Source organism: Carcharodon carcharias, chromosome 13 (genome assembly GCF_017639515.1).
Source record: "Carcharodon carcharias isolate sCarCar2 chromosome 13, sCarCar2.pri, whole genome shotgun sequence".
Taxonomy (NCBI): domain Eukaryota; kingdom Metazoa; phylum Chordata; class Chondrichthyes; order Lamniformes; family Lamnidae; genus Carcharodon; species Carcharodon carcharias.
In genome coordinates this window covers 23365698-23379255 of record NC_054479.1, presented here as the reverse complement: position 1 = coordinate 23379255, position 13558 = coordinate 23365698, and the positions used below count along the sequence as shown (strand labels likewise).

General features: G+C 42.1%; 1 protein-coding gene across 1 annotated transcript in view; it reads right to left on the bottom strand.

Moving 5' to 3' along the window:
• Positions 1 to 1273: 1273 nt before the first annotated feature.
• grk3 (G protein-coupled receptor kinase 3) overlaps positions 1274 to 13558 on the bottom strand; it is a 265444-nt gene continuing 253159 nt past the window's right edge. Inside the window, exons 20-21 of the mRNA XM_041203377.1 lie at positions 6462 to 6575; positions 1274 to 4916 (exon numbers count right to left, since the gene is read on the bottom strand). Of these exons, the coding sequence (XP_041059311.1) occupies positions 4755 to 4916; positions 6462 to 6575 (276 nt within the window). The 3' untranslated portion in view covers positions 1274 to 4754. The remainder of the gene's footprint in view (positions 4917 to 6461; positions 6576 to 13558) is intronic.

Here is a 13558-nt window from a genome sequence, read left to right as displayed (position 1 = left end):
TGAATCAAAGGATGCTCCTGAGTCACAAGATCATCTGCTTCTAATAAGCAACTTCCCTCTACCATCAGGCAAAGTGTGTGCAACTAGCACTCAGTTTTTGGACTGCTGATTTATTTATTGGGTTATGCCATCAGAATATAATGTCTTTTCATGTTGCTTATGTCTTTCAAGTTTAGTTATTTTGTAACAATCTCAACCATTGCACATTATTAAACTACCGTGAGTCATGGTGTTAAACCTGTATCAAATTTGTCAGATTCCTGACACAAAACTGGTCCTTGCCTGATATGTAACACTAACTGACATTATGGGGAGAATTTTCCGAATGTCGGGTGGGCTGCGCGCCGCCATTTTACGCGAGCCAATTAAGGCCCGCCCAGCGTTAACGCGCGGCCAGTAGTGCTCAGCACTACCTGTGTGATTGGTGGGAGGAGAGTCGGGGCCTTGACTCTATCGCGCATGGCACGGAACTGCCTCAGGGAGATTAAGTACATAATAAAAGTTCAGAAATAATAAAGTTAAAAATTATTTAGACATGTCACCTCATGTGACAGTGTCACATGAGCTGGGACATGTTCATGTATTGTGCAAAAAATATTTACTTATTTAATAAAACCGTAAGGAAACTTCATCCCGCCCGTAGATGAGATTTCTTGAAAAAACCGAAGGCCGCTTGGGCTCTTCGCTTGCCCACCAACCTTAAGGTTGGGTGGGCAGTGTTGACACTACTTCAATTGGGTTTTTAATGGCCTTAATAGGCCGTTGACAGGTCTGCACGCGCCCAACGAATGTAATATCTAAATGATGCGCGCTGACATGCATGCTTGAAGTCACCAAGTGTCATTTTACATGCTGGCGTGCCGGGCCCGCCTCTGCACGCCGACGTCAAAATTCTGACCTATGTGCATTCTTATGGCACTAATAGAGGGATCATACTGAGCAATATTGAAAAACAGTGAGTTAGATTGTTGGCTGTATTCTCCGGTCGGTGAGCGGGCGTGGAGCCTGCTCACTGACACGTAAAATGACGGGCGGTGGCATTGGGTGTGCGTCCCGACATCACTGCGCATCATTTAGATTTTCAGTTTGGCGGGCGGGCAGTCGACTCAGCTGCGCGTCCGCCGAACTGTCAAAGGCCTATTAAAAACTAATTAAAACAATTAAATGAGCAGCCTGTCCAATCTTAAGGTTGACGGGTTGGGGGGGGGGGGGGGGGGGGGGCCTTTGCATTTTTCATGAAATCTCATCCACGGGCGGGATGAGGTTTCAGGAAGTGTTTTAAAATTCAATAAAAATTATTTTAAAAATTCATTGACATGTTGCATCTCACGTGATACTGTCTCATTAGGGGATATGCTTTAAAAGTTTTATTTTCCTTTATTTAAATTGTAGAACCTTAAACTGATTTCGAGACAGCTCTGTGCCTCAGGGAGATTTCTGCGCCCTTTTGCACGCATGCGTGAAAGAGCGCAGGCCCCGACTCAAGGAATCCCCACCCCGCCTGCACAGGGAGTGCTCAGCACTTCCGGGCGAGCATCATGCCATGTAAAATGGCGGCGCGGCCCCGATCGGATTCACGCCTGCCCCCAGACAACGCCCCCCAATTGGCGGGGGGGGTTTCCCTTTGTCTTTTTGTTAAGTACTGCCTGAGTGCAGCATAGATGGGGAAATTGAACAGGGGGGATGGCACGCCTGCTACAGAACACAACTGATTCTCTTTCTATTAACCGGAGGTTCTGTTAGGGACCTGCCAATTCCCCTATCTAATTTTCCTCTCTACTCTCTGCCCAGATGGAAAAAGAAAAATCTGAGTGTTACAGGTTTATGGAGTTACCAAGGTAGCAAAGCCCATATCATTATCAGAAAAGTTTCTGTTGAAATAAGTTAATTTTTGACCAGAAAATAAAACTACAACAAAAAGTGCATTAGCAGAGATAACTCCTACAATAATGCAGAATTAGTCAAGTTATTGATTAGGGACTTATTGATTACATCTGTTAACCTCATCTTATCTTATCCTTATGGTTTTTTATTTGCATACAGCACCTTAGGCACTATTTGTTTTAAAAGGTGACCTGTAAAGATTGACCCTGTCCCTTTTTGAAACATATAAACTGCACCAATATTTCCTTTATGAGTCTGAAATTTGTCATTATTGCATCAATTCAAAAAGCACTAAAGTACGAACATGAAAAAGATAAAATCTCTTGTCTGTGCAATTGCTCATCAATGCTGGCTTCACACCAGATGGCACTGTGAAATCATGCAGATGGAAGTATACAGTATCCATTTTCATTGCTTTTTGTGGGGTCAAGGAGGAAGAAGAGGAGAGGAAATAACGTGGTAAAATGTTTTCCTGGATAAGCGAGAGATATACATCAGTTTTCTTATTGTATCATAGACATTAATGTTAATGTTAATCAACCAAGCCTAAGCCCTTTAGGCTCAACAATGCCATATGTACCCTTGTGACAAGCCAGGGTACATATTTATTACTGATTCAAAGAACAAGCAAGTAACATCATCACTCTTGGCAACAGAACTCATTATTATGACATCATCCTGAATGACAATCAATCAGGACAGACCATAGACTAGTTTTGTTTTCATCATTCTGACTGTCATTTCTGTTAAAGCAGCAGACCATGGCAATGGTCGTGGTAAATTGTGAGCCCAATCCTGTCCTTGTTATTATTATTTTTCAGTACACACTAAATGCCGTAGTTCTAAACAAAAATATAACCAGAAAAACTATACACATCATCTTTGTGTTTTTTTACAGTTGAAATATGAGGTTTAAACATTTTAGTGGTACTGTAGCTAAAACAAAATGCAACAAAAAAAGAATGAATTTCAGCGTTGATGTTGCTCCCTAAATTCGGATTAATAGCTGACCCTTGTGACTGACCAGTTAAAGATGTAACAATGCATGGTCACTGTTCATAGAAGACATGTCGATAAAGCAACTCATGCTACGCAATCACCATTTAAAGATATTCTCAAGTTGTTACCATGGATTCTTGGTATATTAGTTCTTAAACATTATGTACACACTTGCACAGTAATATCTATGATAAATATTTTTTTCTCTTCAATCATTGTTTTTTTAAATCTTCCTTAATCTGTAAAGTCCATTGGCACTTTGCACTTCACGGTGGGAAGGGGACAAAGACTTTACAAAACAAATCAAGTGCTGCTTGGATCAGAAGTGTTGTAGAATGTAGGGATTCCTAAATTTTTTTGTTTCACTGGAGTAAAGGATGAGTTGCAGCACACGTTTATGTCCCATCAACGCAATGATTTCAAAATCTTCCAAACTGTGACAAGTATTCTCACAATGGAATGGTGTCCAGTAATCCTGGATCAGTATCTGTGAACACAGAAACCAGGACCAGGCTAGGTCTGTAGATCAGCATCTGATTAAGTACTATAACTGAAAATTGCCCAGCAGTAGCAGAATAGTCCACGCTGGAACCAGGCATCACAGAAGCACGATGGGTCATGAATCAATAACTATAGTTATATATCCAGTAGCCATAAATATTTGGCAAAACACACTGATCCATGTCATTCGTTATCCATGGAAACTCGACAATGAAGTGTGACTGTGTTGTCATCTAGCAACCACTGAAACCCTATCAATAAAACAGGCCAAAAAGCAACATCCAAGTAGCCATGAAAACTTAGCGACAGCTGAGAGCGGTTATTAACACGTAGGCAACCTGGCGATCCAGTGTGGCAGCAATCGTTCTTGTCATCAAAAAAACAATGCAATTAGCAGGGATATGGAGCAGGGTGGGGTGAGGGGGAGGAAGGGTAGTGGGGAGAGAAATTAAGCACCAACACACCGTTGTTTATCACAGTCCGTATAACAAGAATCAAATGTAACTGCTCTGGTAACCATAGAAACAAAGTAATCCATCATCCAACTGATGTTTACAATCACCCAATGTTAGGTACGTACAGAAAGCAGCAGCTGGTAAACACAAGATACGTGGCACAATAGCGAGTCTGAAATAGCGAAAGAAACCCAGGTCAGATGACGATGATATTGATTGGCACATGGTGCTACTGGTGACAGATAATGTCACAAATCAGCATTTTGAGAGCAGAGCGACAGATGGACCACCGATGATGGGTCAATGTTCTATGTGAAATGTTGCAGTCCAGGAGCAAAAAAATCTGAGTGAAATCAGTGACTGAAAACACAGGTCCAGTCAGCCACTTGCTTTGTATGTCAATGTTCCTCCGACCCTCTGTTATGAAGCAAAGAACACCACCAGGGCGCAATGACACATGACAAAATAAATTCTCCAAAATTATTTGGCAACATCCTCTAATCCATTCCTGTGGAGTTGGCTCATGAACCGCAGTGGTCACTGTGGTTGCAGTTAACAGATGCTACACTCATTCATCAATACTTTCAATAGAAAATACACAGCCAAATTGTTCAAAAAGTCTCACATTCATATCTAGTTAGATGTGTGCCACATATATTTTATATATATATATATATATATATACACACACATATAAATATATGTTTCCATATGTGTGTATATATATATGTTTTTGATATATATACATACATGCACACACATGCACGCACACACGCACGCCCTGTTTTATGGGATCGTATAATTAACTAATAACGACAAGCTGGACCACGTACGAGGTGATATAGAAGTAGTTTGCACAAAACCATCCTCAGGTCTCTTGTTTCTGTTCCCCCACTCACACATAAGTGCTCTCCCTTAAAGCCCATTGCTGTTCCTGTGGCTGAGGGGGGGTTTGGTCAGCTCTACCACCGCTGAACGTGACTTATTCAGCATCTTAGGGGCTCTTCGCAGGACCCTCTGAGCCTCATTGAAGGCTTCCGTTAATTCTTTCTTCCACTGGATGAACTCTGGGTCACTCTGGGGAAAAAAAGAAGAGTGCAGAGGGGTTAGTGTAAGACATTGTGCTTTTATTTGGATTTCCCAGTTTTCTCCTGGAACCAAAGATTAATGCTAGGGTACTGGTTTTATGACCACTGGGAGCCTTCTGGTATCTTCCCCAAAGTTATTTGGGACCCAAAACAGTCAGTATTAGCAAGATATTTGATTTTGAGGGGAATTTCAGCTCAGCCTGATACTGTCTTCGCCCAAAGTTCATATATGAGTGTTTTATAACAGTGGTTCTTAAAAAAAATTGCCCAGGCAATCTTTCCCTCAAAAGAAACAGACTTGTTTAAAAGGGAAACGGCCCAATCTTTAATCAAATGCTTGCTCCTTTCCATTATGTCAAGTATATGATAACTTTGTCATAAAAGATTTCTGTTTTGGTCAGGGCGAACAATAAACATCCCTGTGGACTGGAACATTTTCCTCCATTTTACATCCATCCTCTCTTCCATCAAGTATAATGATAACTATACGGAGCATAAAATTTGAGGTTTCTGTTCTGTGCTTCACCGAATCTTGCATCTTCCCTGAAGGAGAAAGCTAAGTGTCAAATTGTGCTCAGCTCTATGAAACCAAATTGAGACTAGCAAATTACATCATCCAGTGCCTTACAATGAATAGATTTAAGGCTTTTCATCCCAACAGTCCAAGGATTCATCTTTGATCCCAGAAGTGAAAGATCAGTGTCTAACTTGCACACACCTGTCTTCTCTTTTTTAAACAAAGAACAGCTGTAGTACTGACCTGTGTACTACAAGTTACATTCCTTTAAAACAAATGACCTATATAAACATAAATCTAATCAGGATTGTTGTGTAATAAATTGACTCAAACCCACTTCTGCATGTCCTGGTGCAGCAATGTGACATTTCTATTTCATGTTACCTTTACTTATAGTCCATGGTTGCAGCCAGGCGTGTACAAGGTTATGCTCATTGTTAGCACCAATTATGTCTAAACACTAGACTGCTTTGTGCTCTGAACACTCATTAACTAAAATCTAGGCTGAATGTATATTGTCACATTTAATTTGGGGCGTTTACAGAAATTATAGGGAGAAGGCTTCCAATCTTCATCTGGGATAGATTAATCCTCAGGATTGCGAAGCGATACCATATATTGAACCCCCATGTGTGCAGCATCAAGGGGAGGAAACCAATTCTGGTGGTGAAAGAATCGTGATCAAATGTCACTCACTTCAGGAAGAGGAAACCTTTATCAGTTAGGAAACCAAGAATCCATTGTGAATAAAGCCTCACAAGATTGACTGATATGAAATTGAATTGTTGAAGAAGAACTGTAAAGGCCTTTCTCAATGATTGAGGCTGTCAAATTTCAGCTCTTTTCTTGAGCAAAATTGAGCTATAACAATGATTTGTAAAATAAAAACAAATTGGAGGCAGTGGAAAGGGAATTAATGGCTTGTACCTCCTCCCTATGACTGCATCATTGCCAGCCTATATCCAGATGAGACAGAGCAGACATCTTCACACCTCCCAGCTTGCAGGAACCACTCACCTCACATTGCAGCACAAATTGCTTTCCTCCCTTAATCCGCAGGAGGATACATTTCTTATCTTTAATCTGAGTCTCTTCCACCGACACTATCTGCTCCATTGTCAGCAGGCTTTGCTAGATTAATAAAACAGAAAAGAAGAACTAAATTCATTCAGAGATGAATCCCAAATGCTTCCTTAATTTGATTTTGCTGTGGATTGCATTTGATTCTATGCTGGAATCTTATCACTATTTAGTATCTAAACTACGGCATCCTAGCTATGGGAGAAGCCACCTTAGAAAGAGAGGTGCATAGCTAATAACACTTCTGGATACACATTAACTAATGCATGAAGTAAGACAACGAGGCGAACGGCAGCGGCAGAGGAAGGAAAAAGAAGCCAACCCAGGGTTGCGACTTCCACTCCCCTGTGCAACAACGTGCCCCCACTGTGGAAGACCATGTGGATCCAGAATTGGGCTCCTCAGTCATCTGAAGTCTCACCAAGCTTGACGGATGTCATCCTCGTTCTGAGGGACCGCCGGCTAGCTAATGCACAAAGTAAGAGGGACGCTGGATGAAGAGATAACATCTGAGGCAAATTTTATGGTGAAGCACAGTGCTTTTGTGGTAACTATGCTGACGGGTGGCCAAGTGTTGGAAACATTTTAGCGTTCTGCAGGTGGTAAAGGTTGTAAGATTCAGTTGCTGTTACTGCTTAGCCTTGCTAGGCCACCCATTTCCCAAGATAAAGATTTATGCTAGGTCACCATGTGCAATATCAATCAAAGGTTCAGAGTCTAACTAACTGGAAAAGGGAAGGGGAAAATTCATCAGGTGAAACCCGATGAAAGCTATAGGAACATCAACAGTTGCCTGCTTCTCTGAGCCTGTGCATGACTGGATGCTTAGATGGAAAGAAAATAGATCAGTCTAAAAACCCATAAATATCACCAAGGTTTTCTAATTTGCAGCGTATTTACCAAATATATTACTTCAACTGTTTACAACCCAGTCCCTAAAGGAATTGCAAAGCTTGTACATTACAGTAACTGGCACAGTCAGTAAAAAAGATCAAATAATAGCTACCTACACATTTCTAGGCCCTGTTGGAGAATTAAATCAAGGCACACTACCTAGCAGTTTCTTTTCTGTCATTGTGCATTCATTGCTAATCTGAAAACTGAAGATTGGGCATGACTTACATGCTGCAAATAGTTACCATATATGGCTGAATTCGATATTAAGTTTGAGAGGGAGAACAGAGAGTCACAAACCAAGATTTTAAAATTACACAAGGCAAATTTCGAAGGGATGAAATTGACCACAGTTGAAGTGATGGACTGTTAATGTGTTGACCTACTAACAGTGATGTATCTTCAAAGTGGTACCTGGTATGACACAAAATAGTACATACCCCTTAAAGGCAAAGGCTCCACTTTGTAGTTAACAACCATGGTCAAAAAATGAGTCAAGAGACAGTGCCAAGCTAAAAGAAATTGCTGACACAAATGCAAGAGAAAGTGGAAATCTGCAGACTGGGAGGACTATAAAAAACAACAAATAAAGTAATATAGTTGCAAAAATGGAATATGAGGGGGAAAAATTTGCAACGTTATCAAAGCTAACAGCAGTTTTTAAGAGAAAGGGGAATGTAGGACCATTAAAGATAGATGAAGGTAAGACTTCAATGGACAATGATTTAATGTCAGACTTGTAAAATGAATACTTGATATTGACAGTGGAGCAGGAGAACTAAATACAAACACACAAGGGATCCTAAAATAATTGGAGGAATTTAGACAATCTTATGTAAGTCAAAAAAGAGAAAAAATGGAACTTAAGGTCGACAAATCTGATGATTCCAGCCAAAGATATTGAAAGGAACATGAGGAAATTACTGGTGCAACAGTCATACCTTTCCAAAGCTCTCTAGATTTAGCAATTGTGCTTTTGATTGGAAATTGACAAAATCATTAATAGTTAAGTGATTTAAAGTTACTGGAATCTATTATCAGGGGCTGTATATAGACAACTATGAACTGATCAAAGAGAATGAGCATGGCTTTGTGATGAGTAGATCATGTCTGACAAATCCAGATCACTTTTTTTGAGGAGGCCATTGTCATAGCAGATAGGGGAATGTCCATGGATGTGGTCTATATGAATTTGCAGAAGACATTTAATAAGGAAGTATTCTCTGATTAGCAGGATGTGACAGTTGTTCTTTAGGTTTTTGTATCGGGCCCTCAACTTTTCACCATATCTATTAATAACCTGGAAGAAGGAATAGGAAGCTAAATATTCAAGTTTGCAGTTGGCATTAAATTAGGAGGCAGAAAATGTATTTCTAGAAAAACTAAATAAAAAATACTTTGTTTTCTCATCCTTTCAGAATACTAATCAAAACAGTCCCCATTGGACTGGTCACAAACTACTCTTGTCATACCACTAGAGTGACAATATATGTTGCATAATCGGCTACACTACCATCTGCGATTTAACATAATCCGAAGAGAAGGCAGATCATGATGTCAATATGCAGGCGATTTTGGAGCTCAAAACTCCATCTATGCCATCTCTTAACATTGCACAGATGAGCACACACACATTCATGAGCAGGGAGGACCCTCAGCCAGCACTATTTAAAGGGATCATCAATTACTTACGGGTTAGTTGCTGGCTGATTTCTTCTGGTCGTTGCTATGATTCGATGAAGGTTTGGTGCTTTCTACGGTTGTTTAACTTGCCAAATTCAACAGTGGGAGGTGCTGAAGCAGTTTTTGCTGAATTCAAGGCCTCTTCACAAACCAGTTGCTCCCAGACATTGGTGCACAAAGGCCTTCCCCTTGGAATACAGCATGGCTGGGAGAATGAACAGAGCCCATGTAAAGCAGGACAAATGGGAGGTGGAGAAGCGGGTGAAAGACTCTCATTTGGAGGCCATATCCAAACAGGGTGCTCAGGGGTCAATTCTTGTACCTAAACCTCAAGTGAGGAACAACTTGTGAAACATCTATGCTTCAGTAAGGATGCCCTCATTGAAATCTGAAATCTACCACCTGCTACAGGTGCAAATATAACCTCAGAGCAGGGCAAGGGCCACATTGCCAATGGCTGTCAAGACAACCATGGCTATGAACATTTATGTATATGAGTCTTTCCATGCTGGAAGCATTTTCAACATCTCACAGTTTGCCATCTACTGTTGCATAAGGCAGGTCACCGAGATTTCTTACGCAATGTGAACGGATGAGATTTCATTCTCTCTCAACAGAAAAAAGGAGGCGGAGAAATTACATGAATTTGCTAGGATTGCATGCTTCACCATGATGCAGCACGCCACTGACATTGTTTTGCGGACACTGTTTGCCAACTGTGTCCCATAGCAGAACCGAAATAGATTGCATTCCTAAAAGTCCAGCTGACCACAGTCAGCAGGTCAACGTTCGGTATCCTGGCAGCAGTTGTGATACCTTCATTCTCTGGCAGCCCACTGTGCTAGCTGCATTTGAGCGATCACATTAAACCAAAGAGCGGTTACTGTGTGACAACAGCTATCTGCTGACAACATGGCTGATGCCTCTGGTGTGCTCCCCAACCCCATGCACATGAGTACAACATGCATTCAATGAAAACCATGCTGCCACAAAAAAATGTGACAGAGCAGAGCATTGTTACGCTGAAACAACATTTCTGCTGCCTGAATGGCTTTGGAGAAGGCCTGCAGTACTCAACAGGTCAAATGTCAATAGTTGTGGTGGACTGCTGTACGCTGCACAACATCTCTATCACGAAGGCACAGCCCTTCCCAGCAGCTGTAATGTGAAAACCTGAAGAACAGGAGCTTCAGGCGAAGGAGGAAGAGGAGGGGAACAGGGAGAGAGAAGGCAACATAGACAGCCTCATGCGAGGCCAATACCAGAAACTGCAACCACCTAGGGACTGGCCATTTTAAAGGCACAACTGGTTCAGTCGAACCTACAATGTTCTCCTCAGTAACATCAGGGGACTTGTATCAAAATTGTAGCATAGTCCAGCAATAGACTGACACAGTGAAACCTTTCAATAAATGTCAGAGACCCCTCCATCACCATCCCAGATTATGCCCTGTACCACCAGCAGGACAGACCCAGTAGAGGTGACAGCATAGGGGTATACAGTCAGGTGAGAGTGGCCCCCATCCTCAACATTGATTCCGGGACTCATGAAATCTCAAGGCCTCAGTTCAAATAAGGGCAAGGAAACCTCCTGCCAATTCTTGCCTTCCAGCCTGCATCAACTGATGAATCTGTACTCCTCCACTGAACACCACTTGGAAGAAGTGCTGAGGGTAAATAGGGCACAGAATACACTCTGGATGGGAGACTACAATGTCCATCACCAAGAGTGGTTCAGTAGCACCACTGCGAGTGGCTGAGTACTAAAGAACTTATCCTCCAGACTGAGCCTGTGGCAGGTGGTGAGAGAACCAACAAAAGGGAAAAACCTACTTGACCTCATCTCACCAATCTATCTCTTACAGATGCATCTATCCATGACAGTATTGGTACAAGTGACCACCACAGAATACCATCTTCAAAATGTGGCCATCCTCCAGTGAGTTGTGAGGCACTGCCATCATGCTAAATGGGATAGTTTCAGAGTGATCGTCGCAGTTCAAAACTGGACATTCATGAGAACATTTGAGTCATCAGCAGCAGCCAAGTTGTATTCTACCACAATCTGCAACCTCATGCCCTGGCATATCTGCTGTTCTACCATTACCAGCAAAGCAGATGACCAATCCTATTTTAATGGGGAATGTAGGAGAACACCAGCACCAGGAACACCCAATAATGAAGTGTCAACCTGGTGAAGCAACATCAAAGAACAGGAAGCAGCATGCTATAGACAGAGATAAGTGCTCCCATAACCAAAGGATCAGATCAAAGCTCTGTAGTCTTGCCACATCTAGTTGTGAATGGTGGTGGACAATAACAAACTAACAGGAGGAGGAGGATCCATGAACATCCCCATTCTCAACGATGGTGGAGCACAGCCTATGAATGGGAAAAACAAGGTCAAATTGTTTTCAATCATTTTCAGCCAGAAGTGCTGAGAGGATGATCCACCCGTGCCTGCTGCTAAGATTCCCACCATCACAAATGCCAGTCTTCAGCTAACTTTATTCACATTCTGTGATATCAAGATATACCTGAAGATAATTGATACAGCAAAACCTTGGGGCCCAACATTTTTTTATCCATTCACAGGACGTGAACATCACTGGCAAGTCCAACATTTCTTGCCCACCCCTAGATGCCCTTGAGAACATGACCTGCCTTCTCGAACCACTGCAATCCATGTGGTCTTGGTATATCCACAGTGCTATTAGAGGGGTAGTTTCAGGATTTTGACCCAGTGACAGTGAAAGAATGACGTTTAAGTCCAAGTCAGGATCATGTAAGGCTTGGAATGGAACTTGCAGCTGGTGGTGTTCCCATGTGTCTGTGCCTGTGTCCTTCTAGGTGGTAGAGGCTGCAGGTGCTGTTGAAGAAGGCATGGCATGTTGCTGCAAGTGCACCTTGTAGATGGTACACACCGCTGCCACTCTGTGTTGGCGACAGAGGGAGCGAATGTTTAAGGTTGTAAATGGGGAGTCAAGCAAGTGGGCTGCTTTGTCTTGGATGGTGTTGAGCTTTTGGTTGTTGGAGCTGCACTCATCCAGGCAATGGGGAGTATTCCATCGCACTCCTGACTTGTACTACATAGATGGTGGACAGGCTTCGGGGAGTCACAGAATTTACTTGCCACAGAATTTCCAGCTTTGACCTGCAATTGTAGCCACTGTATTTATATGGCTGGTCCAGTTAAGTTTCTAGTCAATGGTAACCCAATGAATATTGATGGTGGGGGATTCAATTATGGTAATGCCAAGGGGAGATGGTAGGATTCTCTCTTGTTGGAGATAGTCTCTGTCTGGCACTTGTGTGGCACGAATGTTACTTGCCACTTATCAGCGCAAGCCTGAATGTTGTCCAGGTCTTGCTGCATGGAGGCATGGACTGCTTCAGTACCTGAGGAATCATGAATGGTACTGAACATTGTGCAATCATCAGCGAACATTTCCACTTCTGACCTTAAGATAGAGCAACGGTCATTGATGAAACAGCTGGAGATGGTTGGGCTTGGCTCACTACCTGAGGAACTCCTGCAGCAATGTCCTGGGGCTGAGATGATTGGTCTCAAACAATGACAACCATCCTCCTTTGTGCTACCTATGACTCCAACCAATGGAGGATGTACCCAGTGACTCCCAATGACTTCAATTTTGCTAGGGCTCCTTGATGCCACTTGGTCCAATGCTGCTTTAATGTCAAGGGCAGTCACTCCCACTTCATCTTTGGAATTCAGCTCTTTTGTCCCTATTTGAACCAAGGCTGCAATGAGGTCTGGAATTGAATGCCCCTGGTAGCAAACAGCAACCTAGTCTCAATTCAGTCAAGCTGTTTTTAAGAAACATAAAGGAATGATTCATTTTTCAGAATCCCAAGCAGGTATGTGGCTGTAAAAATGGCTAGCTCATGGACAAGAATCTATCATGATTGGCTGTCACCGAGTGGTGTTACTCCATAAATAACAAGGGGGTCAAAAGTTATTGGGGGAAGGCAGGAATATGGGTTATAATCAGATCAGCCAAGATCTTATTGAATGGCAGAGCAGGCTCGAGGGGCCAAGTGGCCTATTCCTGTTCCTAATTCGCATGTTCATGTGTATAAGTTATAGTTCTGCTAAGTAGTGTGGAAACAATATGGTGTAGTTTGGGGAGGTGCATATATTTTATGAATTTCTTACTCTCCTGCAATCTTTCCATGATTATGTAAATGGACTAGGGATCTGTTCCCACTCCTTTCTCAATGCTTATTTATTAAATGCTTGCCTGTATAGTGGCCACAGGTAGCAAGTGACCTCCATTCAGCACATTCTTAGTGATATAGCTAGTTTAAAAATAAGTCCATCAATTTTGCCACCGATCATGTACAATATCATGTATCATGGATTCCACCCCATCATTTTGACCTTGAGGAAATGTCTTCAGAAAAGTTTTCAATCCCCAAAAAGCTTACCATTGTGG